The sequence below is a fragment of the Suricata suricatta genome, chromosome 11 (genome assembly GCF_006229205.1).
Source record: "Suricata suricatta isolate VVHF042 chromosome 11, meerkat_22Aug2017_6uvM2_HiC, whole genome shotgun sequence".
Taxonomy (NCBI): domain Eukaryota; kingdom Metazoa; phylum Chordata; class Mammalia; order Carnivora; family Herpestidae; genus Suricata; species Suricata suricatta.
In genome coordinates this window covers 83,980,117-84,008,014 of record NC_043710.1, presented here as the reverse complement: position 1 = coordinate 84,008,014, position 27,898 = coordinate 83,980,117, and the positions used below count along the sequence as shown (strand labels likewise).

The 27,898-nt window shown below is 48.6% G+C and overlaps 2 protein-coding genes across 2 annotated transcripts in view; one reads left to right on the top strand and one right to left on the bottom strand.

Annotated features, from left to right (window-relative positions):
* ADAMTS8 (ADAM metallopeptidase with thrombospondin type 1 motif 8) overlaps positions 1-605 on the bottom strand; it is a 38,304-nt gene extending 37,699 nt beyond the window's left edge. Inside the window, exon 1 of the mRNA XM_029915654.1 lies at positions 443-605. Within this exon, the coding sequence (XP_029771514.1) occupies positions 443-605 (163 nt within the window). The remainder of the gene's footprint in view (positions 1-442) is intronic.
* Positions 598-27,349, top strand: ADAMTS15 (ADAM metallopeptidase with thrombospondin type 1 motif 15). Its single transcript, XM_029957371.1, has 8 exons — positions 598-1,560; positions 13,940-14,072; positions 14,560-14,727; positions 14,954-15,237; positions 20,802-20,979; positions 22,093-22,274; positions 22,379-22,554; positions 24,543-27,349. The coding sequence occupies exons 1-8, from the start codon at positions 604-606 to the stop codon at positions 25,315-25,317; spliced, it is 2,853 nt and encodes a 950-aa protein (XP_029813231.1). The 5' UTR covers positions 598-603; the 3' UTR covers positions 25,318-27,349.
* The last annotated feature ends 549 nt before the right edge of the window (positions 27,350-27,898 follow it).

Below are 27,898 nucleotides of genomic sequence, written 5' to 3'. Positions count from 1 at the left end.
TGTGGGGGGCACTGGGGCATAACACGAAGGCAAAACGCAAACAGACTGTAAGCGCTGGTTTCTCCAGCCAGCCCACGCCTCCAGTCTCAGCTCAACGCCACTCCCTCCCCGCCAAGTGGCTCTCTGCTTTGGAGGCGGGACCGAGTTCTCCGGTGGCCCCTGGAGGCTCGGGGCTGCAAGCTTTGGGAGGCTGGGAGGGGAGGGAGGGAGGGGCGCTGACTGGGCAGTCCAAAGAGGAGGGGGCCTTTAATAGGCTCGCCCAGCTCCTGGCTTTCAGCGCAGCGAGTGGTTGCGGTTCGAGGAAGCGGCCCGGCACCTCCCTCTAGTTCTTGGCTGCAAATCTCCGTCCTTGCACTTGACAGCGATTGTACTTAGGCTCCCAGGGCGCGCTTTGCTTGGAAAGGCACAGGTAAGAGGCGCGGGCTGTTCTATGCACACTCACTGCTCGGGGAGGAGTCTCTCTCCCTTTGCTCGGCTTTCTGGGAGCTGCGGACTGCCCCGGAGCGTTGGTCGTTCCCGTGTGCCGACTGCAAGGAGACTCGCCGGTGGCCAGGGAGCCGGGCCGAGCGGTTCCAAGTGTGCGGCCGTGCGCTGCCCGGCGCCATGCTTCTCCTGGGCATCTTAACCTTGGTTCTCGCCGGGGGGCCCACTGGCGGGGCAGAGCCAGAGCAGGAGGTGGTGGTTCCCATCCAACTGGACCCGGACATCAACGGCCGCCACTACTACCGGAGAGGTCCTGAGGACTCCGGGCACCAGGGACTCATTTTTCAGATCACAGCATTTCAGGAGGACTTTTACCTACACTTGACTCCAGATGCTCAGTTCCTGGCGCCCGCCTTCGCCACTGAGCATCTGGGCGTCCCCCTCCCGGCACTAAGCGGGAGCTCTCCAGACTTGAGACGTTGCTTCTACTCTGGGGACGTGAACGCTGAACCAGACTCCTTCGCCGCTGTGAGCCTGTGCGGGGGTCTACGTGGAGCTTTTGGCTACCGAGGAGCCGAGTATGTCATTAGTCCGCTGCCCAACGCCAGCGCGCAGGCAGTGCAGCGCAACAGCCAGGGCGCACACCTCCTCCAGCGCCGAGGCGCCCCCGGCGGGCCTCCCGGAGATCCCACCTCCCGCTGCGGGGTGGCCTCAGGCTGGAACCCCGCCATCCTGCGGGCGCTAGACCCTTATAAGCCGCGGGGGACCGGCTTAGGAGAGAGTCGCAGTCGGCGCAGGTCCGGGCGCGCCAAGCGTTTCGTGTCTATCCCGCGGTACGTGGAGACACTGGTGGTGGCAGACGAGTCAATGGTCAAGTTCCACGGCGCAGACTTGGAGCATTACCTGCTGACGCTGCTGGCCACAGCGGCGCGACTCTACCGCCATCCCAGCATCCTCAACCCCATCAGCATCGTTGTAGTCAAGGTGCTACTTCTCGGAGACCGCGACGCAGGGCCTAAGGTCACGGGCAACGCGGCCTTGACGCTGCGCAACTTCTGCGCCTGGCAGAAGAAGCTGAATAAAGTGAGTGACAAACACCCAGAGTACTGGGACACAGCCATCCTCTTCACCAGGCAGGTGAGTTGCTCTGTCACCTCTTTGGACCCAGATAGCTCCATTTTCCTAGGGTCACCGTCCTTAGCTCTCCAAATGCCCTTTGTGCTGAGCAAGTGACCCCGGGTTAAAATTTTGTTTATCTCTCCCGTCTCCCACTTTGGATCTAACAGGGACAGTCCACTCCTAAGCTCCATGGAGCTTCGGCTCACGTGCATCTGGATGCACGTGGGCAGTCGGAGGAGCGGCCGCTACTTTAGAAGGTGTTGGCCAGGCGCGGCCAATCAGCGCCTCTTAGATCAGGCACTGAGGGGCTGGAACCCAGGAAGTTGCCGCCCCGGACCCGCAGTGTGTCTCCAAGGCAGATAGGAGGCGCTCTGAGGATGGTGTTGGAGGGGTCGGGAAAGGTCCGCCCCTGTTCAACTAGGGCGTCTAAATCCTTTCAGAGAGCTCTTTTTTTTCTCTTCTTGTAAAACTGGAAGGTGATGCAAGCGTCCCAGTTCAGAGCCTGGCTACATTTCTTCTGGGTAACATGTTCAGTTATCCTGTGTCCTGGGCCTGGAAAACCTGGATTGGAACGAAGGGAATCAATTGGGGTTTTTGTGGGTTAAAATGAAAAGGACAGACTCAAGTACTGGGCGCATTCCGTCCTCTGTTGCTGTTTCTCCCTATACCCTTCTGTGCTGGGCCTGCTTTCTATTCGAGGGAATTCCAGTCCGTTCAGAGCAGGCCATCTAGTTCGAGCACCTGTTTGGAGTCTGGAGTTCACTTGGAGCTGAGTTAGGAAAGAAATCTCTCAATTTTCCCATTTCCTTGTTGGCTGAGGATGACCCATTTGCCCTCATGCGTGTTTCGGAGCAGAGCAGCTGATTCACTGAAACTTCTGATGACTGCACTTTACTATAGGACTCCAGCTTCTGCCCCTGGCAGTGTGCAAGTGGTGTGAGCTTAGCAAAGAGCATCTGGAGACCCCAGGTGCAGGACTGGAAAGGTACCGAGTGTTGGGAATGGAACGATGGTCAGATCGCAGAAGCACCTCTGCCTTTTCCTATGGCTTTATGAAAATTTACATTCATAGGTATTGTGGTGACTGGGTACCATGAAGATTTTGGATTCTTGAGATTTTTTAGATGCATGGAACTGGGAGGATGAGGGGCATCCAAGTGACCTGCTTCCTCTGATTTTGGGGGCTGCAACTTGAATCGGTGCCATGCTCTTATTTTGTTATTGTCAGGACCACATCATTCTGGAAATGGCACAGAATCCTTAATTACCCAGGGGGTTATCACTCTACACTGTTTCCAAAGGCCACTCAGAGCTGCACTGGCACATACCAGGCTGGAGCTAAAGTCTTCTACACTAACCCATTTGGCACCGCTTTTCCCCTCCTGGAATTGAACTTCCTCCTTTCCCAGCCTTCTCCTCCCACCACCTGGTTCCTCTAGGGAGGTCTTTGGCCTGAGTCTGTTTCCTTGCACTCATTCTTCCAATTGAGATCTGTAGAGCTGCCACTGCCCAGCCCCTGCACACACTGAGTCATGGGGAAACTGCAGAGGAGGTGGCTTCAACCTCTGCACACAGACCAATTCAGCAGCCAGATTGCTGGGGGAAAAGCAAATGGGCAAAGCAGCTGTTGGCCCATCTGCTACCTGGGATGCCCCTGTGGGGGTCACTCACTGCCTCTAATGTAACAGAACTCAGTCTCCGCTGCTTAGTGCCTAGGTTGACTTTTGGAGCCAGCCCTAGAAAGAGGACTCCTGCTGGGAGTATGGGCCACACCATCAGACGGATTTGCCTTTTAAAGAAGAAGTAATCAAGCAGCATGACCGCTTCTGTTTGTCAGTGGTGTGTCTAGACCCAGGGGCAATGCTAACCATGCATAATGGGTACAAGATGCATGGCCACTTGGGTCAGAAGCAGTGATGTGCAAGATGTGAATTTTGGAAGCTTTTTTTCTCTTAGGCGTCTAGAGGGCGAAGCCAGAAAGTGGGGAGGCTGTGTTGGCAGGAGTAACATCCAGGTATGTGCTCAATGCTTTCGAATAAACATCTCTCCCTCACCTCCTTGCCAGCACAGACTTCAGGGCCTGCCACATTCTCAGGGTCTTAGGAACTGCTCATTCCTGAACTCCCCTGGGGAAGGTACAGTATGTGGTAAGAACATGAGCATGCAGCTGCTCTTTGTAGACGAAGGCAGATGTGGTCTCTGGGAACCTGGAGGAGTCTCCTACTGCACTCCAATGCAACAGAAACTTGTGTTTTACTTTGTAAGGGTTAGTAGTAATCTTTTAAGTTGGATATGAGCTTCCCTGACTATTGTAATGTTGGTGTAAGCAATGCTTATTCAAACTAGAGTATATATATATATATATATATATATATATATATACACATATATATATGTATATATATATTTACTTTCATGAAGATAAATATATACAGCTGACCCTTGATGGGTTTGAACTGCATGGGTCCATTGGCAGGTGGACTTTTTCCAGTACAGTACAGGGCTTTAAATGGATTATCTCTTATGATTTTCTTTTTTCTAATTTTTTAAATGTTTATTTTATTTTATTTTTTATTTATTAAAAATTTTTTATGTCTTTTATTTATTTTTGAAAGACAGAGAGAGACAGTGCAAGCAGGGGAGGGTCAGAGAGAGAGGGAGACACAGAATCTGAAAGCAGTCTCCAGGCTCTGAGCTAGCTGTCAGCACAGAGCCCAACGCAAGGCTCGAACCCATGAAATGTGAGATCATGACCTGAGCCGAAGCCAGACGCTTTACCCACTGAGCCACCCAGGCGCCCCTTAATGTTTATTTAAAAAAATTTTTTTTACATTTATTTATTTTTGAGAGACCGAGAAGGCAGAGCACAAATGGGGGAGGGGCAGAGAGAGAGGGAGACACAGAATCTGAAACAGGCTCCAGGCTCTGAGCTGTGGGCACAGAGTCCGGTGTGGAGCTCGAACCCACAAACCATGAGATCATGACCTGAGCTGAAGTCGGATGCTTAACCAACTGAGCCACCCAGGTGCCCCTCTTATGATTTTCTTAATAACATTTTCTTTTCTCTAGCTTACTTTACTGTAAGAGTCCAGAGTATAAAAAAATGGCTAGTGACTCTGACTGATAGTACACAGGGAGGAAGCAGGGAAGGGTTAGGCTTCATCAGACTGTACTTCCTCTTGTAAAGAAGAGGTGAAAACAGCTCCTGTAGAGCTCCCCATTCTGGGTATCTGAAAGGGGAACAGTGGGAGCGTCAGGACTGACAGGCACCGGACCACCCCGTTGACCCACGTCAGAGTTGCTGTGCGTGAAAACAAGTCTGAGCCAGGCTATGGGGAAGGCTGCTGTTCTCTTGGCGGGCAGAGGGAGAGGTGTGGGGTGTTGAAATCAAAACACTGGAAAGACATGACCCAGGGAGGAGCCTTCGCTGTGCTCAAAGGAGAAAAAAAGAATTGATCATACAACAAGTATGTTGACAACTTGAGGAGTTTACTTAAAGATTCAGAGTCAGTTCATGCTCCTGGAGAAGGAGTGTACATCGGATCCTGCAAAGCAATCAGTCTCCAGACTCCTAACAGCAGGGCGAGGTCAGCACGGGATTGGAACCAGGATCTGCAGAGAATTAGAGCCAGTCTTTCTGGGTGGACATTCATTTCCATGAGAAGACAAGTTTCAGTGGCTTCTGTTGCTTTGGGCAGCAGGAATGAGGTATTTGGTGCTGGGGCTCAGTAGGACTGTATTTCCCTGTCTTCTCTCCCTTAACCTCCAATGCCTCTGCAATTTGGGTGACTTTGTGGCAGACTAACTTTCATTAATTTATTCTACATTTAAAAAATGCTTACTGAGCAGCTGTTATTTCCAGGTACTGTCCTAGGCTGTGGGGGTACAGGTACTAAGATGTGGCCATTGGCTCTCAGGAATTCACTGGATATCTGGGAGCCTGACAAGGAAATAGCTCATTACACTAGGGTATTAAGTGCCTTGGGGGAGGAATGGGTCTTCTGATGGAAGTCCAGTGGGGGGTCATTCTTCTTGTGGCTGGAGCCAGAGAGGCCCTCCGAAGGAAGGGTATGAGAGACAGATGGCAAGAAGGTACTGGGCTTGGGAGCTGGTGGTGATAGGAAAGGAAGCGTGTTTCCTGTGTTGCAGGAGGCCCTCTCCTCCATTCCACCATCTATTTTGCTATTTGTAACCCTTTCTCCTTTGAACAGACTTTTTTTTTTTTTAAGATTTGCAATTTGTGATTTTTCTGCCTGCTTATTCCTTCATTTACATTATTTATTCTGTTGCATTTATTTTATTTTTATTATTATTTTTTAAGTTTATTTATTTTGAGAGTGAGGGTGCACAAGTGGAGGAGGGGCAGAGAGAGAGAGAGAGAGAGAGAGAGAGAGAGAGAGAGAGAGAGAGAGAGAGAGAGAATATCCCAACCCAAGCAGGTTCCGCACTGTCAGCTCGGCTTCCCATGTGGGGCTGGAACTCATGACCCATGAGATAATGACGTGAGGGAATTCAGATGCTCAACCAACTGAGCCATCTGGGCGCCCCTATTCTGTTGCACTTAGTATGACTGTATGCCATTCCCTTCCCCTCTCCTCCCCTCACCATTTTTTCTGTGCTCTTGTTTCTTCTTTTTTGAGATTCTCCAGGACAGGCTGCTTGCCTTCTTTCTCTTCTCTTCCGTTTCCTTCATTCATGTCCTCACCTTTCTGCCTCTTAGTCCACAGCTTGGTCCTTACCTTCTTGTTTTGGCCTTGAGTAGTACTATGTTTTGTGGGGGACACCCTGGAACCTCATTTGAGATAGAGGCTGGTTGTTTCTACAATAAATGATTTGCCCTATGGCAGTGAAATTTAATGTTCAATTAAAAAAATTTAATAAAATGATAATGCATATTTAACACATATCTCCTAATACAATAGAGTCATAATTTTGTCAGAATCTTTTTGGAAGTCAGGTTTTGGAAGATATTAGCAAAGAGGGGCATCTGTAGTTTTGGTATTTAAGAATTTGTAAATCTTTATCACTGAATAGAAACTGAACACTATTTCTGGGAGGGAGGAGAGAGGGAGGGGAAGGGAGAGGAAGGAGTGGAAAATGGCTGCTCCATGACTTGAAAGATGTTGGCTCTTCTCCCTCCTTCTTTTACTTATACCAAAAAGGAAGCCTATATTAACAATGGAGGATGGGAGAGGAAGTTTGGAGAAAGGAGTGTGCACCAGAATATTTTTTTAAAATTTAAATTACAGTTTGTTCACAGAGAGTGTAATATTAGTTTCATGTGTACAATTTAGTGATTCAACACTTCCATACAACCCTGGTGCTTATCACAAGTGCACTCATTAATCATCATCACCTATTTGACACCCCCACCCCCAGTCCCACCCCTACATTTCCCCTCTGGTAACCATCAATTTGTTCTCTATAGTTAAGAGTCTGTATCTTGGTTTGTTTCTCCCTTTTTGATTGTTTTGTTTCTTAAATTCCACATATCAGTGAAATGATATGGTATTTGTCTTTCTCTGACTAATTTTACTTAGCATAATACACTCTAGCTTCAACCGTGTCACTATAAATGGCAAGATTTCATTCTTTTTGATGACTGAGTAATATTCCATTACATGTATACACCACATCTTCTTTATCCATTCATTAGTAGATGGGCACTTGGGCTATATCCATAATTTGTGTTTTGTAGATAATGCTGCACCAGAATCTTTTTCTTTCTTTCTCTTGAACACTGGTTTAGACAGGAAGGCAGATGAGGTTTTCTCCCTCCTTTAGTCTTGTTCTCATCCTACCTTTGAATGTCTTGGTAGACATTTGTGTCACTAATGATGCTTACCCATACCTTGCCTTGATGCCTGGCCTTGGTTGTATGGCAGAATGAAGAGAACATGGACTTGGAGTCAGGCAAAGTTGAGTTTCAGTTCTGCCACTTAACTTTTAACAATGGTTATTGAATGAATCAGCCACTTGAACTTTACTTTCCTTATCCATGGAAGCATAATGATGATGACAATGGTACTGAAGTTATAGGCACTATCAAGGATAAGTTACTGAGTATTCCAGAATAGGCACCCAGTTAATGACATCTATTGTCATCCCTACTTTCATGATCCCTCAATATGTTTGTTGTTGTTGAATAAATACCTACAGGTCCTATGTCAGAACTTACATTTGGGATAGCCCTGTTTTAAAGCATTCTGTCTCATTGCACTTGCAAGTACACTTAACACATGTGTGTTTTTGTGTGGAAACCATGGACTCACCATTTGCTGTTCCCACTGACTTGTAAACTCCTTTAAGCAAGGAGTGCTGATTTGTAGGGGCATATGATCCCCAATGTTTATAGCAGTGCTATCAACAATAGCCAAATTATGGGAAGAGCCCAAATGTCCTTCAACTGATGAATGAATAAAGAAGAAGGGGTATATATACACAATGGAATACTATTCAGTGATGAAAAAAATGAGATCTTGCCATTTGCAACAGATGTGGATGGAACTGGAGGGTATTATGCTAAGTGAAATAAGACAGAAAAAGGCAGATATCAGGGGTGCCTTGGTGGCTCAGTCAGTTAAGCAGCCGACTTCAGCTCAGGTCATGATCTTGCAGTTTGTGAGTTCAAGCCCTGTGTTGGGCTCTGAGCTCATAGCTCAGAACCTGGAACCTGCTTCAGATTCTGTGTCTCCCTCTCTCTGCCCCTTCCTTGCTTGTGCTCTGTCTCCCCCTCTCTCAAAAATAAATAAATGTTAAAAAAAATTAAAAAAAAAGAAGAAGACAGATATATGGTTTCACTCATATGTGGAATTTGAGAAACTTAACAGAAGACCATAGGGGAAGGGAAGAAAAAATAAGTTACAAATAAAGGAGGAGGCAAACCATAAGAGACTCTTACATATGGAGAACAAACTGAAGATTGGTGGAGGTGGGGAAAATGGGAGATGTGCATTGAGGAGGGCACTGGTTGGGATGAGCACGGGGTGTTGTATACAAAGTGATGAATCATGGGAATCTACTCCCGAAGCCAAGACTACCCTGTATACACTGTATGTTAGCTAACTTGACAATGAATTGTATAAAAAAAAATTAATGAACAACAAAAAAAGACTTTTTTGTATTTTTGTAGCCCCTCCAGTGGGTCATGTATGCTGCCATTGCTCAGTATGTGTTCATGGGAGGAAGACACTGATATTAGTGAAAGGACTGTGTGTAGCTCTGGGTGCTTAGGTAGTTCACCTCCCTTCCTGGGAATCATTAATCCAGCATTTTCAGCTGTCAGGCTGCAAGGTTAGGAGGAGTCAGGTTCTTTGGCATTTCTTCTTGGCTCTTTGCCATTAGCTTTTGCCCTAGAGAAAGAAGAGGCCCCAGCAAGGAGCCAGCAGACAGGGTGCACAAGAGGGACGGGGTCAGTGTGTCAGTGCAGGTGTGGGGCAAGGAGCCAGGAGCTAGCTCAACCAGGAAAGGGGTTCAGACGCTGCTTTAATAGTACTCTTGGCACTTAATCCTGCCATTCCCCTCTCCCCGGGCCTCTCCCAGGCCTCTCCCTATTCAGTGGCCAAACTGTGCTTTGAGGGCTGGACCGTCTTGCCATCTTGAGATTCCCCAGCCCCTTCATTCTCTGGAGGCAGTACTGATGTGAGTACTTCTTGATTTCAGTCTTCACTCTGCCCCTCACTTTCTGTCTGACCTTGGGCTCACTGACCTTGAGCTAGTAACTTACCTTCTCTGAGCCTCATATGTAAAATGGGGCCTAACAATGGCATGTCCCTCATAAAGCTATTGTACAGATTCAATGAGGTAATACAGGACAGCTCTTAGAATGGTGTCTGGCACATAGTAGCACCACAGTAAGTGTTAGCTATTAACATTGTATTCAATATGTATCCTCTCCTGAACTGATGATTTCTGGAGAAAGCTTGGTCTTCCTGCAAGCTTTGGATTTCTCTTCTTCTACAATTCAGTAATTATTGTCTTATTTACTTTGGTCTCCCCCCGTAATACCATTTTGTACATCTTGAGGAATTGATATTCTAGCAAAACCCACTCTGCTGAGAGATGCTTCCAGAGTAGGTTCTCTTCTTCACCAGGCATCCCTAGTCCCATTGGCCAGACACCCAGAATTGCTAGATTTTTTTTCTTCTTCTCTCAAAGCAAGGCCCTGCCATGCTTAGGGATTAGAAACAGAGGTGGATTTAGGGTTGGATAAGGAAGTACAGTGATGTATGCCAGAGATTCAGATGGGAAAAAAGTTAAAACACAGTATTAATACTAGCACAGGGTGGTTTTCAACAGTAATTACGCAATCCTAACTAGTGTGCTGTGGTTCAGACCAAAGACCCCTTGGTGTCAAAAAGCATGGGTTCAGTAGCTCATTCTTTAGTTAATGGCTGTGTGGCCTTGGGTAAGTAATCTTAGTTCACTGAGCTCCAGTTTCCTCATCTACAGAGCAAGAGTTTGGCTCTCAAGTTGTGTGCGTATAATACTTGGGTGCTATGGTGTGGCCATGCAGAGGAGGACTGGCCCATATGCTTAGGAATTCATTATGAGCAGCAAGTTGGCTACGTGAGAACACATATCTCCTGCAACATTAAAAAAAAAAAAAGCTTGGCTTTTGTGAGTCCTCCACCTCGTACTGCTGGAAAATATGAGCATCTCCGTATGTGGCAAAGGAAATGAGAGGAAGTTGGAAGGAGGGCCACGAGGAGTCCTTGTGAAGTGTGGAGGGAACAAACATGGTAAATGTGGATTGGAAATGAAAGGAAGTTGGAAGGAGGTCCATGGGGAGTCCTGGTGAGGTGTGGAGGGAGCAAACTTGGTAAATGTGGGTTGGGCCACTGCAAGGTTCTTGCTTTCAAGTTGTGGCTTCAATCCTAAATTACTTTATGAAAAGGTACAGTTAGAAAACAATAACCTGGGAAGACCAGGTTCTTGGCCAAGATGATTCTTGGGTCATCTGGAAAGGTACCCGCAGCTTTGAGGAGAAATGGCAAATTACCAGAAATAGTGAGGCAGGTAGGGGCTGGGTGGGAAACACCTCCACCCTTCAGGCAGAAGGAACCAGAACAGTTTCTATTTCTGGAGACAAGTGCTTGAGCTGAAGAGGTTAAAGCAATTTGGGTGCATCTGAGTTCATTCCAGAAGGGTGGAGACATTCAGTGCCACAAATGAGGCACTACTGAGCCCTACACACCCTCCTGTAGGCGTTCAAAGAACTAAGATCCAGCGACTCTTCATTTGAATCCCTGGCTGGGGGAGGAGGGCTGGGCAGAGCCCCTGACCCCAAACAGCTGCATCTTCCCACAATGAAGACACTGGTTACTGCAGGCCCGCTGCTCTCAGCTACGCCCTGACCCTCAGGAAATCTGCTCCTTCCTTGTTCCTCTTGTTTGATCCAGGGAAGCCGGGATTTCTTGATGGAAAGAACAGGTTGCTTCTGGCCAGAAAGAGCCTGCAGCTGCATGTCTTCAGTCCAGGGAGAATCCACCCTCCCAAAGAGAAATGGAGGCTTTTGGCTTTAAGGACCTTCCGGCGGCAGAGGTGGGCTGCTGGGCAGTGGAGTGCCAGTGGCTGCTTAGATCCCAGTCTGAGCTGTCAATCTGGTCTCACCATTTCTGCTGAGCAGGGCAGGGGATGGGATTCTGAAGGTTCACATGGGTGACCTTCACTTTTCTGGGAGTTCATTTCATGGATTAGTAGATAAGATCATCCTTAGGGTTCTTTCCATTCTAGAAGTCTATCATTGTGTGTGTTTCTTTCATAACCTAGAGGGCCAGAGGGGGCTGTGTACCCTGGGATCAGGAAAGGAGCAGAGGCTTAAGGCACTGGTCCAGTCTGGGTTCTAGTTGAGAACTTTTCCTTTCCCAGAGGAGGAAACTGAGGCCTGAGGAGAGAAGTAACCTGCCCAAAGACACACATTTACTTAGTGGTGGGGTCAGGACCAGAGTCTAGGCTTAGCTGTTCTTGTTCCCATGCCCTTTCTCTTACACAAAGCCAGCAGTGAGTGTGCATGGTGGCCCTGATTGGTGTCATGTTTGTCCTACAGGCTCTCCCTGTGGTCTGTGACCACTAGACAAGGTTTTTCAGAGACTCCTGCCTTAGTGGGGTGCTGTACTATGGTGTCTAGCGATGAACGGGCCCAGTCCCCTCCCCCTCCCATGCCTCTGTGCAAACCCCCTGTCTTTCCTTTTCCATTCCTACCTCCTCCTCCCTCTGTTCGCAAGCTGATCTGTGTGATCCCATCTTCTTCCTCAGCAGCCGTGTTCCCTAAACTGTTTGTCAGGTGAATTTCCCCTCCCAGGTTTTGACAGCAGTTCTCTTCTAGGTCTCAGAACTCTGGGGGAAGGAGAGCTTTCTGGAAGGGTGAGCCTCTGGATAGGGAAGAGCACTTGGAAGAGAGGGAATTTGAGGTTCACCCTGAGGGGTTCCCAGAAATGGCAGATGTGACACATGTGAGTCCAGGACAGCAGATCAAGGCCAGGCATGCACCACTCATAGTTGACCTGTGTTTTCTGGAGTCTGATCACCCTCTCAGTTCTTTGGCCAGAGTTAACACTCATTAGGAGGTGTGACTATCACCTGACCATGGGAAGCCAAGTTTGACTGCTCAGGTGGTAAACTTTGGAATGCTCTGGATTAAATTTTGCTGATTTTCTGTACTATGACCACTTTTCCTCCTATGCCCCCTGGCCCCACTAACTCTGCTGCTCACCTGTTCTCCACTGTCAGCATGTGCATGCACATGCACGTGCACACAGCCCTAAAGAAAAATAAAATTGAGAACAGCACTGGGTGTGTTTATGGGAACACCTTGGTTCCCACAGAGAACACACACAGGTCTTACAGCTCTTTCTCCTGAGAGTTCACTTAGTTGCTGCTGAGTGATCAGCTGTGACGTGGAGCAAAGAGTGCTGATATCCAGTCCTACAGACCCCAGTGCGCATTTCTGCTCTGTGACTTGGGCCTCTCTGAGCTTCAGCTTCCTTGTCTGTGGAGGGTGATAATAGCAGTCATTCTTCCAGTGGGATGTTGTAAGGATTAAGTAAGGTCATGCATGTTAAGTGCACACACGATGTCAGCATTTAATAAATCGTCACCATGATTAACTGTGAGCATGAGCCTCAGGTTTCACCTTTGACAAATAGGTATAATAATGTATCTGCCTCCTAACACTGTCTTGGGGATTAAAATGAGATGATACAGGGAATAGTTTCTCGTAAACTATGAAAGAAGACAAGCATGTCATGAGGAGGATACCAGTATCACTGATTCAATCAACAGTGTCATCTCTATTGTGATTAAGTATCTTATCCTGTTTCCAACTCCTGGGCTCTGAAAGTATGTAGGTGCATTGCTGGCCCACAATGCTCAATAAGTTTGTTAAGATATCCATCCTGGAAGTGCTTCCCATCAGGGTTGTTGCAGGAAGTCCTAGTTCTGCTGCAAATTAAAAAAAATTAAAAAAAAATTTTTTAATGTCTTTTATTTATTTTTTGAGAGATAGAGAGAAACAGTGTGAGCAGGGGAGGGTCAGAGAAAGAGGGAGACACAGAATCTGAAGCAGGCTCAAGACTCTGAGCTAGCTTTCAGCACAGAGCCTGATGTGGGGCTTGAACCCACAAACCGCGAGATCATGACCTGAGCTGAGGCCAGACGCTTAGCTGACTGAGCCACACAGGGGCCCCTCTGCTGCAAATTTTAGTACAAAAAAGAGGGACTGTCTTAGGTGGCACTTCACTTAATTTATTTTTTCTTCCTAGCAGCCACTGAGCCAGTGGTCCCCTTGAACTTCTGTAGCCAGTTGAATCATGTCAAGATAGGAGATTGTATCTGCTTCACTCTGCCTCCTCCCAAATCTCTGGCTTGTGTGGGTCCTTGGCCTATGACCCTTTGGCTGAGAATATGAGCTTAATTCTTGGTTGTCCAGTCACTCAGCAAGGACAGAGACTGCCCAGAGCTGACTCTGGGTGAGGAACACACTGTCTTCCACCTCCACCTGCCTCAGTTACCCACGACAGGAACCTCACCCTGCTGTGGGAGTCATCATTTTCTGGTTTGGAGGTCTGTCTCTATATAAAGCAATGACATTGTAGTTTAATTTTGTACTTCCTAATTTCCTCTGACAGGATCTCTATGAGTAGGATTTGGGCAGAATCTTCTCAGTGAGCCGCAGGGCTTTCTTCCTCATGCCTCCTCCCTCAGACTGTGTTGATTGTATGTATAGCCCTGCAGCCCCCTGGGAGAAAGGACCCAGCTAGGAACGTGCTGGGCTTGGTTAGGCTGGGAGTGGGGATGAGCTGGAATGTCCCATAGGATGCCTTTTCTTTCCTCCAGGCCCCTTATGTACCCCCTCCTAATTTCTGCTTGGCTTCTTGCTTCTCACCAACACCAACAGGACCTGTGTGGGGCCACCACCTGTGACACGCTGGGCATGGCTGATGTGGGCACTATGTGCGACCCCAAGAGAAGTTGTTCTGTGATCGAGGATGATGGGCTTCCATCAGCCTTCACCACTGCCCATGAGCTGGGTAAGGCTGTAGGGTACTCTTGGGTAGAGGGAGGAGAGCTCACCTTTGGGGTCCTTCCGGGTTTACCCTGAGTGCTTTGGGCAGGGGGTAAACATCGTGTTTGCTTACTCATGTCCTGAAGCCTTAGGGATCCTTTCTTAGGGTCAAAGTCTGCTTTAACAATCGCTTGGTTTTATTTTTTCCTATGGCCCCAGCCCAGTTGGCCAGCAATATTGTCTGACTCAGCAATCAGAGTATCTCATCAATTAAGCACTAAGAGGAGAATATGTTAGATACACTGCTGCTCTCACTGAGCCCACAGCCTGATGGACAGGACAGAGAACACAAGAACACCATCTTAACATTTGCAAAGCAGTCAATCTATCACTAGAGAGATATGACCAGCCTGAAAATTGCTGACACGGGCTCTCTAGCTTCTTCAGCTGAACTGCCCTCCCCCTCCTTTTAAAACTGCATGCCCTCTCAGTCCTCTTGCCTCACCCCACAGGCCATGTGTTCAACATGCCCCATGACAATGTGAAAGTGTGTGAAGAGGTGTTTGGGAAACTCCGAGCCAACCACATGATGTCCCCAACACTCATCCAGATTGACCGCGCCAACCCCTGGTCGGCCTGCAGTGCTGCCATCATCACTGACTTCCTGGACAGTGGGCATGGTAAGCCAGTGTGATAGAGGAGGGACTTCGGTGCTGTCACTGGAGTGAGTCCTTGGACCTATCTGCACCTGTCCTGTTACCTAAGGTGTGCATGACCCCAAAGATTTGGGCTCTCAAGCCCAATCCACTGACTCCTGCTTCTGTGTACCCTATCCTTCAGACTCATGGCTAGCTGAGCCTCACCTTTCTCAACTCATCTCTGATGAATGTCCATGGCTCTCTGCAGGTGACTGCCTCCTGGATCAACCTAGCAAGCCCATCTCCCTGCCTGAGGACCTGCCAGGTGCCAGCTACAGCCTGAGCCAGCAGTGTGAGCTTGCCTTTGGTGTGGGCTCAAAGCCCTGTCCCTACATGCAGTACTGCACCAAACTGTGGTGCACTGGCAAGGCAAAGGGGCAAATGGTGTGCCAGACCCGCCACTTCCCCTGGGCAGATGGCACCAGCTGTGGTGAGGGCAAGTTCTGCCTCAAGGGGACCTGTGTGGAGAGACACAACCTCAATAAGTACAGGGTGAGTGTGCCAGAGCTGTGTGGGGGGCAGGGGGTGGACTCAGAGGCCTCCAGTGGGAATAGGTTTGCTGTGTGACCATAATTGTATCATATTGCTGCACTTTGCTTCCATTTACCTGTCTGTGGTCCTATTATTTTCTTGACTCTAAGAGATATGGTAGGTCAGAGAATTTGGTGAGGCCTTAGACATGTGTGGAAAGTCTTTAATGTGGGGTAAGGGGTTCCAGCCCCGAGTTCTGTGCCTCAGCCTACCTGGGGAGGAGCCCTGAACCCAAAGCCAAACACTAGATATTAGGCATTCCTCATTTGTTGGCTTCTTCAATCCTCCCCTTATCAGCTATTTCTTTTCTTTTTATTTCATTTTAATGATAGTGATGACTAAATTTATTGGGCACTCACTCTAAATTCTTTATTTAAAATTTTTTAATGTTTATTTTATTTTTGAGAGAGAGAGAGAGAGACAGACAGACAGACCTTGGGTGGGAGAGGGGCAGAGACAGAGGGAGACACAGAATCCAAAGCAGGCTCTGGTCTCTGAGCTGTCAGCACAGAGCCCAAGGTGGGGCTCAAACCCATGAGCTGCGAGATCATGACCAGAGCTGGAGTCCGACACTCACCTGACTGAGCCACCCAAGTGTCCCTATCATCTATTTCTGAGTGTGTTCTGTTTCCAGGGAGCTCTGGGCCAGAGGCGAACGAGACTCAGAACTGAAAGGAAACAAACCTTGGGGCAAGCTTCAGTAATTAGCAACATCCCAAACCAAGTTTCTGTTGTGATTGTTTTTTGAAGCAGAAAAATAACTGAGCAAAATTAATTTTTTCCTGGAAAAAAGGAATTACAGTTGAATAAGAACAGATTTAAAACCCCACATATTCTCTGAATATAATGAAAACTTTATATTCTTTCAGTCTGGGGGTGGAGTCACAAAGGGAATGGGTCTTTGTCAGACAGAAATAAGCAATCCATCCTCTTTCTGGATCCTGGGATGATGGTCACTTCCACATCCTTGTCTCAGCTGCAGAGGGCCTTGTTTTTGGATTTTATGTACAGGGGGGCAATATAATACAAAAGCATTTGCCAGCACTTTATCAGTTGTTCTGAGCTGGGTTTGGTACACAATTATGTAAAATCTTGTTCTGTGTTTTGGAAACATATATTTAATCAAGCCTTTGGCCATTTATTAGGCATCATCCCACTGTATTCAGAGAACTGTGTGAGGTACTATGTCATGATCAGTAAAAGAAATAAAACATGGGTTGTGTCTCAGTGGGCTCACAGTCTAGTGAGGAAGCTAGAAATGTCACTGTAATCCAAGACCCCTAGAGGTGTGTATTTTGTGTTAAGATAGAAGTGTGAAAATGTGTCATGGTGGAATAAGGAATGAGAGATTAATGATGATTAGGGGGGTCTGAAAAAATTTTGGTGAGGAGGTCGGATTTGGAGAGAGCCTTGAGGAATGAGTAGGGTCTTAGAGATGGAGCAAATCAGGGAGCTAGGACAAGCCGGAGGGGTGGACAGGCTAGAGCTCTATGGGAAACATCTTTGGGGGCATAGTTTGGGATTAGTCTGGGGTTACCTTGACCATCAGAAGGTCCCAAGGATAGGCCAGCCACAGCCAGTTCCTTCTCTTAGGAAGAGGAGTCTGGAGGATAAAGACATTGCCCCAGAGGATACTGGATATAGGAAATGTGATCTAAGAAGCACGGTCTTTCGACATGCTTTCCGGAATTTTCAGTCCATCAGCAGCAACATCCACCATATTCTCAGTCTCTTTTCTGGACATTCCCTTTACCACCTTGGCCCTTCACAGAGGACGCTGCCCTAATCAGCCAAGTAAGATAAGCACAAACTGTATCTTACCAATCACACAGCCCTGGTGCCCCCCAGGATCTCATTTGCAAGAATCACACTCTGACCACCAAGGCCCTGTTGTCCAGCCCTCTAGTTTTGGACTCCAGCAATTCTTCAGTTCCATCTGCTCTTCTTGTGCCCTTGCCAACCTTCTTCTTGAGCTGCAATTCCATGGTCCATTTTTAAAATCACTCCTTCATGTACACTTGTGGCTCCCATGCCCCGGTTTCTCTCTGTTGTTCTCACTAGGATAAGTCACTGTCCTGGTGGAATCTCTCAGCTACTCAACTGTGTTGGTGGAGGTGAGTGTGGCTAGAGAAAGACATGGAACCATGCTCATTGGTTTCAGCTTAAACTAATGACCCAACAACTTAGGTGGGCCTGTAATGCTGCTCAGGAGTCATATCATATTTTATTTCCTTTACTGCAATCAGCCTCCCAATGTCCTACACAGTTATGTCACACCTTCACATCTCTCTGCCATTACCAACCCTTTCTTTTCATTTCCACTTTTGCCAGTGACCTTTCTTCCTATCTCATTAAGAAAAAAGAAGCAATCAAGTAATCAGAAGAGAATTCCCACCAATTCCCACCACATCCATCATCTATCCTGCTTCTGTGCCTTTAATCTCTATCTTTCCTCCTTTGCAATGGGTGAGCTTTTCCTACTCTCATATGGGGCCTGTGTAGTGATTTGCTCTTAGGATAGCATCCCCTGAATTCAAGGAAAATGCTCCATAAATTCTTCTGTTTCTCTCCTGCAGTGTCAGATTTCCCCTCTCTTGAGTTGAATCATTCCTATCAGGATACAAACTTGCTATAATTCCTCCCATATTAAATAAAACTTCTCCTGATCCTACTTCCTCTCCATAAATCACAGTCTATCTCTCTGACTCCCTTTACCACAAAGTTCCTGGAAAGAGTGGTATGAAATTTCTCTCTCCAGTTCCTGTCTTGCCATTTTTCTCTGGAGCCCATTCCAATCTGGCTTTCAGTCCCACTATTTCTCTAAAAATAACTCTAACTAAGGTCGCCAAATGGCCTCTACACTGCTTACGGCAGTGATTGATTACCATTCCTCATATTGTCTGACCTGTTAGCAGCATTTGACACAGCTGATTACTCTCTCCCCTGGGAACACAGGCTCCACTGTGTCTTGGTTTCCCTTCTCCCTACTGGCTGCCCCTTCTGGTCCACTTTACTGGCTCTTCCTCATACTCTTGTGTTTCCAGTGTTGGGCATTCCAGTTCTTAGTCCTTAGCCCTTGTCACTATCCACACTGACTTCTTAGGTGATTCATTTAGGCCTGTGGCTTTTTACCATTTACACTGATACATTGAGGATTCCCAGATGTGTGTCTCTAGCTGAGACCTCTGTCATTAACTGTAGACTTGCATGCCTCGCTGAATCCCAATTTCTTCATTCAAATAAGCATCCTAAACATAACATCTGTAAAACCAAACTCTTGATCATCTTTCCTGAACCTGCTTTGGCAACTCCATCTTCCCATTGCTCATGCCAACCCTCTGTTCTCTCACATCCATCCATCGAATATTTCAGCAATTCCTGTTGACACTATCTTCAAAATAGATCCAGAATGGAACCATTCCCTGCCTACCTTATCTGCTATCACCCTGTGCCAAGCTACCTTCAACTCTTCCTTGGATTCTTGCTCTTGGCACCCTAGCTGATCTCCTTGCTGCTGGTCTTACTCCTCACAGACTGTTCCCAAGATAGCAGCCAGAAGGATCCTCTAAAATGTAAGTCAGGCCATGCCGCGCGCTCAGAATTCTTCAGGAGCTTAGCTCTATGTGCTCAGGATGAGTGAGCCCTACTCTGCCTTCAGCTCCCACTTCTCTTGCTCATGTGATGCTGGACTACTACAGGCCCATCCCTCCTCAGGGTCTTTGCATTGCTCCCTCTGCCTAGAATATTCTTTCCCTCCTATCTGCATAACCCCCTCCTGTACTTCCTTTAGGCCTCTGCACCACTGTCACCTTTGCAGTGAAGACTCCATGACCCCCTGTAATCGAGAGCGGCCCGCCTCACCAAGGTCCTCCCCACTGCTCTCTCCCCCCGCCTGCATTTAACCCCTTCTGACACTATATGCCTAGGCTTTTTTTTTTTTTTTTTTTTTTTTTTTTAATTGTCTGTCTTCCCCTGCTGGGATGCAGTCATTTTGAGAGAAGGGATTTGATGCACACGGTGTTGACATGGAGTAAGAATACAACAGGTATCTGGTGAATGAATGGCACATGGCAGGACTGTTTCCTGTGGGATGAATGTTTTCTGTAGGAACAGGGTGGAAGAGGTCATGTCAGGTTAAAAACAACAACAGCAACAGCACAACAGCATCATCTCAGAGACTGCAGAGACAATGTTAAGTACTGAAGGAAAACTGGAGAAAATGAGGTGTAGGCACAGACTCTTCAGTTTATTAGTGGTCATGTCAGACCTTTGAGAGAGCAGCTTCCCAGGTGTGATGGGGACAAAATCTATATTGCAGGGCATTGAGGAGGGAGGAGGTGGAAGGAGTGAATGTAGAGATTCTCAGGAAGTGAAAAATCGGAAGGAGGTGGGGTGCTAGTCGGAGGAGGAAGCAGGGCTAACAGCAAGTGTTTCTTTCACGGGATGAGAGATGTCGACTCAGTGAAGCCAAAGCTTTTGGACAGAAGGCAGATAGAATAACTAAGCTGCATGTATGCCTAAGTTAAAGTATTTAGATCACATGCAGCCAGTTCCTGATTAGCTCCATGAGGGTTAGTCACTTTGGATGATGTACGGGAGCATTTTAATCCCAGGCTTGTACAACTGGGCTGCTTCCTCTGTTGCCCGACTGATGTGTGTTCAGGGGATGAAAACTTGCTTTACTGGCATCCTAAGAAAAACAATAATGAAGACTATACAGTTTCTCTCCCCTCTCCACCCTCTTGAAAAATGAAACAACACTGCATAATTCACCCTGAAGCCAAACAGAATTTTAGGATTGCTTTGTAGTCTCCTATCTTCATTTCCTCTGAGCATAAATGTTAAAACCTCTTGCAGTGAAACTTTCTCAAATTTAGTTCGATTGAGCTTAAGATCTGCTGAAGTCTGGTTTGGAGAGGAGTCTGGATTATGGATCGTTTACAAATAAAAATATTCAAATATCTATGGCAACAAGGTTTCCTGGCAAGGCTGGGGACCTTCCCTGTCTTAGATTTAGAGACTCTTGTCAATGCACTAATAATAGGTAAGGAGAAACTTTGAACACTTGCTCGGCAACAAGCACAGTGCTAGGAATTTTCATACACATTGCATCATTTAAATCTGTCTGATCTCACACCTGAGTATTACTGGCCCCATTTTTGCAGATGAAGCACCTGGAATTTAAGGAGGTCTCATACCTTGCTCAAGACCACCCATGTGGTGAGGGCAGAGGCAATAGTAGAATTTGGCTACCTGCCCCCATAGCCCAAAGAGCTTCTCTTCTGAGTGGCCTCTTTTATAACTGGGTACAGTTGGCATTTGCTAATGACTAGGTTTAAGTGTTGTGTGGGTGCTGTGTGGACGCTGACCATTTGCTTGTCCCCTTGTGATCCACGGTGGACCTCGTTCCGGTGGGATGGGATGGGATGATGGGGGCCGTGCCTGTGTGTCTCTTCTGCAGGCTCGCAATGTGGGTGTGCACACCCCACTCCCCCTGCAGGAGTATGACAAACTCTTTCTCATAGGTGGATGGCTTCTGGGCCAAATGGGAGCCGTATGGCCCCTGCTCACGAACCTGTGGAGGAGGCGTGCAGCTGGCCCGGAGGCAGTGCAGCAACCCCACCCCTGCCAACGGGGGCAAATACTGTGAGGGGGTGAGGGTAAAATACCGATCCTGCAACCTGGATCCCTGCCCCAGCTCAGGTGAGGAAGGGAGGCAGGGTTGGCCTGCACCTGGGGAAGTCAAGGGTGGGGGGCACCCCTCCCTCATCCCCCACACTCTGGATACTTCCTGGCTGAAGGTTGACTGCAGTCAAGATTCTATTCCCTAGGGCAAGGTCTGGAAGTGCCAAGGAGCAGACTCCTCTTGGGATCATTTCTTCACCCACCCCCCTTGAGCGGGGGTGTTTTCTTCCCCATGCTTAGGCTGGGGGGCTAAGTGGAGCAAGAGAATGACACACTAGATGTCTCCTTAGTTAATTAAGGGGACATCTCTGTTGTTACTAGCCTTACGCAAAACCTGAGAGACCACTGAATACTGAAAATTAACTGAGGGTTGAAGGGGGAGGGGAAGGGGAAAAGAGGTGGTGGTAATGGAGAAGGGCACTTGTGGGGAAGAGCACTGGGTGTTATATGGAAACCAATTTGACAATAAACTATTTTAAAAAATTTATCATTTCCTTCAATTAGAAGTTTAGTATAGGTTTTATTAATCTTTCTACCTAAAATTGTTATTTCTTTTAATTAGATAGCAAACTACAATACTAGTAGCACTACCCGTGACTTTGTCCCCAATAGAAATCTTGGATATCTTCGTATGACATTTCAGTTATTGCTATTTCTCAGAATGCCATTTCTTCTCATCACTACTTGAAAAGGACAGTGGTTATTAGATTCATTATTGAATCTTGTTATGTGATGGGCTAACAAGGGAGCGCACATATCACAAATATGTTTCAATATATATTGATAGTTGTATATCAATATAATTGGTATTGTTTGTCATCGATATAATTTATTTTATTCATTTGATAACATTCTGAAAATAGTTTCAGAAGACTCCTGAAGCCCCAAACTGTTTAGAATCCTTTATGGAAGGAATTGAAGGCGGCCCATTGCTTGGGGGATGCATGATCAGCTGTGACCGGCATCCTTTGGTCCTAGCCTGCTTTAGTTCTTTGAGAAGGGGTGGTGTCAGTGATGACGATAACTCAGATGAGGGTAAGAAGCGTTGAAGGCCACAGGCTCTGAGCACCCTGGGGAGAGGGTTCTTTCTCCCCCTTCGCCCCTTCCTGACTGTGCTTCCTCCCTCCTCAGCTTCGGGCAAGAGCTTCCGGGAGGAGCAATGTGAAGCTTTCAATGGCTACAACCACAGCACCAACCGACTCACCCTTGCCGTGGCGTGGGTGCCCAAGTACTCAGGTGTTTCTCCCCGGGACAAGTGCAAGCTCATCTGCCGAGCCAATGGCACTGGCTACTTCTATGTGTTGGCACCCAAGGTGAGTGAGCCTGGGGCAGGAGACCAAAGCAGAGACAAAGTCCTTGGGGATGCATCGGCTGAGCCACCTTCTCTCCTTTTCTCTCCATCTTGGGGGCACTGCAGGTGGTGGATGGTACACCATGTACTCCTGACTCCACCTCAGTCTGTGTCCAAGGCAAGTGCATCAAGGCTGGCTGCGACGGGAACCTGGGCTCCAAGAAGAAATTCGACAAGTGTGGGGTGTGTGGGGGTGACAATAAGAGCTGTAAGAAGGTGACAGGCCTCTTCACCAAGCCCATGTGAGTTCTGGGTCCTGGAGCAGGGGGAAGAGGGCTGAATGGAGCTGCCCCTAGGTGGTGGAAGCTTGGGTTAGACTGGGGTAAATGGGCAGTGCCCTCACCGTAGAGGCCACTCAGACTCTTCTGTGAGTATGATATCCATCCATCCATCCAACCAATCAACAGAGATGAAGCCTTGAGGAGTCCACCACTGAACAGGAGATGGTATTTAGGGAGATGGCAGAGAATCATTATGGTCTATCTGGAGTTCTACAGTAAGACTGACCAGTGTTGAAATCTCAATTACCCATTTTCTGGATGACCTTGAGCATGTGACAAAATCCTTGGAATTCTGGATTTCTTCATTTGTATAGTGGGCATGACATGAATATATTTCCTGTTGTGCTGTTGTGAAGATTAAGGGTGTCAATGTAAGTAAAATGCTTAGTGTAGTACTTGGTGCATAATAAATGCTCACTAAATGTTCATGATGATGATCACAAAACACAAAACATGCCTGGAGACAAAATGTGACAGCTTGCCCATCTCCCTAAGCCTGAGGTCCTGCCTCAGGGATGAGATTCAGGTAAGAATGGCAATAAATTGCAGAGTCAGTGGGCTTGGACTGAAAGATTCCCCCTTCCTGTGAGATGTGTGCAGGGTCGGGTGAAGAAATGTTTCTACGCCTCTCCTATTCCCATCTCCAGAGTCCAGCTTTCTGAGGTCCAGCACATTCCCTTTTATTTTCAGGGGGAATGTACTCCTTGAAAAGACCTGCCCCAGGCTCTGGAAGGAGCTGTGGCAAGCAGTCCCTGAGGTCTCAGTTGAGCAGGGCTATGGTTGGCTCTGAAAGTGTGGGAGTCCAGGTGCTGTAATAGAAAGACCTAGATGGCTGTCCAGGAGCCTCAACTGCCTCTTCTAGACACAGTGCCCTCTGCTGGGCCTGTAGGTGGGCAACTTTCTGGGAATGGCGGCACTGCAGGTGGGTGGCATTCACAGGGATCTGCAGGGGGTGACCAAGTTGAAAATTGAAGGTAAACACTCCAGACTTGCTTCACTGGCTAAATGGCAGGTGCTCCTTTCATAGACTAGTGGAGCTAGAAGGAGGCTTAGATATTACCTAACTCAACCTCCTCACTGTAGAGGTGAGGACACTGGACGCCAGAGACCGATTTGCCTGAGCCACCAGGGAGGTGGTGTCCATGCCAGGGCTTCATCTGGGTGCTCCACTCAAGGGCCAGTGTGTCTCAGTGCATGTAGCCCCAGCCTTGGGCTCAGGGACTGAAGCCTTGTCTTCTGCCCCTCCCCTACCTCCTCTTTCTTCTCAGTTAATATATAGAGTGTGCTTGCTGGGTGGCAGGTACTACGCCACAGGCTTTATGTGCTTTAATGAAGTATGTGTGATTATGATCTGCATTTCACAGGTGAGGCAACTGAGGCTAAGTGACTTATCCAAGGCTAATAGCTAAGCCAGTGATAAGGATGGATCCGACTCCAAAACCTGTGCTTTACTCCTGCCCTAGAATCTACCACCATGTGGGGGCGTCTGGGTGGCTCAGTTGGTGAAGCATCCAACTCTTGGTCTGGGCTCAGGCCATGGTCTCACAGTTTGTGAGATGGAGTCCTCATTGGGTTTTACGCTGACAGTTTGGAGCCTGCTTGGGATTCTCTCTCTCTTTCTCTCTCTGCCCCTCTCCTGCTCTCTCAAAACAAATTCATATGAAAAAAATTTGAGAATGAAAAGAATTCACCACAGTATAAATATCCTGAAGAAAAAATATCACAGGGTGGTACAGCCAGTGTACGTCGCTTTAGATGATGTGGTGACAATCTCAGGTATTTCAGTTTGTGTGCCCCCCCTAGCCTCCAGCGTTGTGAGTGAGCAGTCTCTGCCATTTTGGTGACTTCCTGCAGGGGTTGTGAAAGGGGAATCAGCTATGACTTTAGAAGGGAATGAGGGCATTACGTCCAGGCTTGTGTCTAACACGTGCTCCCCTTTCCCACCACAGGCACGGCTACAATTTTGTGGTGGCCATCCCTGCGGGTGCCTCGAGCATTGACATCCGCCAGCGCGGCTACAAGGGGCTGATTGGTGATGACAACTACCTGGCCCTAAAGAATAGCCAAGGCAAGTACCTGCTCAACGGGCACTTTGTGGTGTCAGCTGTGGAGCGGGACCTCGTGGTGAAGGGCAGCCTACTGCGCTACAGCGGCACCGGGACCGCAGTGGAGAGCCTGCAGGCCTCCCGGCCCATCCTGGAGCCCCTGACCGTGGAGGTCCTTTCTGTGGGCAAGATGACACCACCCCGGGTCCGCTACTCCTTCTATCTGCCCAAAGAGCCTCAGGAAGACAAGGCCTCTAACCCCAAGGACCCCTGGGGTCCCTCGGTGCACCACAACAGCGTCCTCAGCCTCTCCAATCAAGTGGAGCAGCAGGGTGACAGGCCCCCTGCACGCTGGGTGGCAGGCAGCTGGGGGCCTTGCTCTGCGAGCTGTGGCAGTGGACTCCAGAAGCGGCCGGTCGACTGTCGTGGTCCCCCGGGGCTGCGTGTGGTATCTGCCTGTGAGGCAGCCCATCGGCCAGTGGAAACGAGAGCCTGTGGGGAGCCCTGCCCAAACTGGGAGGTCGGTGCCTGGTCACCTTGCTCCAAGAGCTGTGGCCGGGGATTTAAGAGGCGTCCACTCAAGTGTTTGGGCCCCGGAGGGCGGCTGCTGGCCCGGGACCAGTGCAACCTGCGCCGGAAGCCCCAGGAGCTGGACTTCTGCATCTTGAGACCATGCTGAATAGGACCATCCTTTTCTCCTCCTTACTCTCCCCCACATTGGTGCTGCCAGTGTTCTGGCCAGCTGGAGCCAAGGGCAGAGGGCAGTGGCTGGGGGTCCATGCCATGACGTCACCCACTTCCAGGGACAAGGACCAGGGGCGGGGGTGAGAGGTCCCCTCCTCTTCCCTGGCCTGGGCAGGGGAAGCCAAGTGACTAACGCATAGTCTACCTCATGCTGGGCTCCTCCAGGGCCCAGTCTCTGGGAGAGGCTGAGAGGTGCAGGCTCTGGGCAGAGGTGCCTGGGCCTGGTTTCCAAGGGACCTGGAGGATGAGCACCTCCCAGGAAGAACTTCAGGGACCTTGGCCCCTATCAAGGAGGCCACAGGCTGCTGGAAGAGCCATGGCCCAGCAGCTTGGCACCCTCAGGTGGCCCTGGAGGCTTTAAGCCATTTCTGAACAAGGCAGGTTTTTATGGTGCTGTCAGCCCACCTTTTCATTCTGACTGAAGAGGACTGAATAATAAAAAATGGCCGGGGTGGGCAAAAACTGGGGGGACAGTGGAATAGGCATAACTGGAGGCTTCCCACACTGTTTGGGAAGAAGTATATATGTAGGGGGAGTCCGGAGGTTTCTCATTGTCTTTCTACTCCTGGCCCTCCCTCAAGAGCCACCTCTTTTCCTTGTTGTCGAGAGTGTCATGCTGGTGGGAGGGCTTCCAAGTACATGCCCTCTGACACATTGCAAATAGATATAGGAAGTCAATAGGGAGCCTATTGCCTTCTTTCAGAGGCATCTGACCATTAAAACAAGATACAAGAGATGATGGATTCTCTGGTAAAGCATGGAGTTTGAAGAGTGACTTAGGGGGTTCTGTGTCACTGGGGCTGGGCTTGAGCTTTGGGAGAATGTTACCCTGGGATGAGGAAGAGGAGGCTTCAGTTCTGATGGCTTCTTCCTCCTGAGAGGCAGGTATAAATAGGGCTGCTTCCTAAGGCTCTGTGTGGCCTCAGAGAACCTTTAGAGTGGCCATGGTCTTGTCCCCACAAAGAAGGGCATGGGGAATGCACAAGAGGGCTAGGTGCTGAACATCCACACGCCTGCAGGTTTGTTTTCATCTGGACAGCTACATGTGGCCTGGCTTTGGGCACATCACATAGCATTGCAGTTGGATAATGGGGTTCACTGTTTGCTACCTCAGGCTATGCTCTCCGGGAACCCACACTTGTCCCTCCCCTGGGGCTGTGGTGACCTTGGTGCTTCCAACAGACCTGGCTGTTGTCCTCCATAGACTGAGCTGCCCAGACACAAATGATTGTGTGGTACATGGTATCCTGCTCCCCATAGCCCAGCCAGTCACCTACTGGGGCTCCAAATATGAAGACAGGATCTTTCTTTTCAGGTGCATTGGGGACAGGTTTTGGGAGACACCAAGAATCAATGACCTGACCCAGAGGCCTTTGGCAGCCACAATGGGAACTCTTGTCTATCCTGGAGACATGTTGGGGTTATAGAAACCAGGGTGTTTCCTATAGCTCCAAGTGGGAAGTTGTTTTGGGGTTAGTGAGTCTTTGGTCAGGCAGGATATTTCTTGAGGGTACAGCTGCTCCAGCATGTTCATGGGAGATTCTGTTTCTGGGTCAGGTAATATGTCCTGGATTTTAGCTAGGTATCATCAGAGCAAGTGTCTTCCCTGGGAAAGGGGTTCAGTCCTTCTCCTAATAGCTAGAACCCACAAACCAGTCATCCAGGCAAGCCTCTGTGATGGATTTCCAAATTCCAGCCTAACCCTGAGCTGAGTCCTTGAACAGGGCTTCTTTAGTGGGGCAGAGGGCCTGTGGATCTCTAAGGCAGGGCTGCAGTCACTTCTGAAGACTGAAGTAAGGAGGAATCTTTCCCCTTGCATTGGTGAACACTGTGGGGCTGCAGCATCAAAGGGAGCCCAGAGCACCAGCACAGATGTGGACCCCCACTAGCCGACGATAGCACTGCAACCTGTGCTTGGTGCACCCATCCTCAGCGAGGAGGTGGTGGCACAGGGACTGTGCAGAATGGGCAGGGGAATGGGGCGGGAGGGAAGGGAGCTGCCGTCAGTGGGGGTGACTGGCCCCCTAGCAGAACAGCTTTACAAATTATTTCAAGGAGGGACAACCTATCTTGTTCCTGACACAAGCTGGGTCTCAGTGCTCTTTTCTGTCATGTGTCTTTCTTTTTCCTTTTTCTTTTCTTCCTTTTTAAAAGAGGTATGACCAAGACAACTTAGGAGGTTTGTCTTATCCTTGATCATTTTGCTACTCCAACCATGCTCTCCAAGGTTGAACAGAGACAAGCCTCAAGGTACAGGTTTCTGGTGATGGGATAAAAAATTAAGGTGGTATCTCATGTCTGTGGAAGAGGAGGAAGATTCTGGGGGCTCCAGAAACTTCTTTCATGGGGTGTGGACCAGTAAGGATCTGGGTTCTGGAGCCCCCTGCCTCCTCTGCCCTTTGTGTGCACTGACTGGAGGAGTCCCACCTTATGAACCTTGCCGTGCTGGAGTAGGGGGCTGGGGTGAGCCGAGGGGCTTGATTGTTCCCAGCCTGGGAATTGGCTCCCAAAGGCAC

Excerpts from the sequence above, each read along its gene's own strand:
- ADAMTS15 (XM_029957371.1), top strand. The coding sequence starts at position 604 with ATGCTTCTCCTGGGCATCTTAACCTTGGTTCTCGCCGGGGGGCCCACT. Across the intron at positions 20,980-22,092 it reads GGATCCCTGCCCCAGCTCAG|CTTCGGGCAAGAGCTTCCGG; the intron begins GTGAGGAAGGGA and ends CTCCCTCCTCAG. Across the intron at positions 22,555-24,542 it reads GGCCTCTTCACCAAGCCCAT|GCACGGCTACAATTTTGTGG; the intron begins GTGAGTTCTGGG and ends TTCCCACCACAG.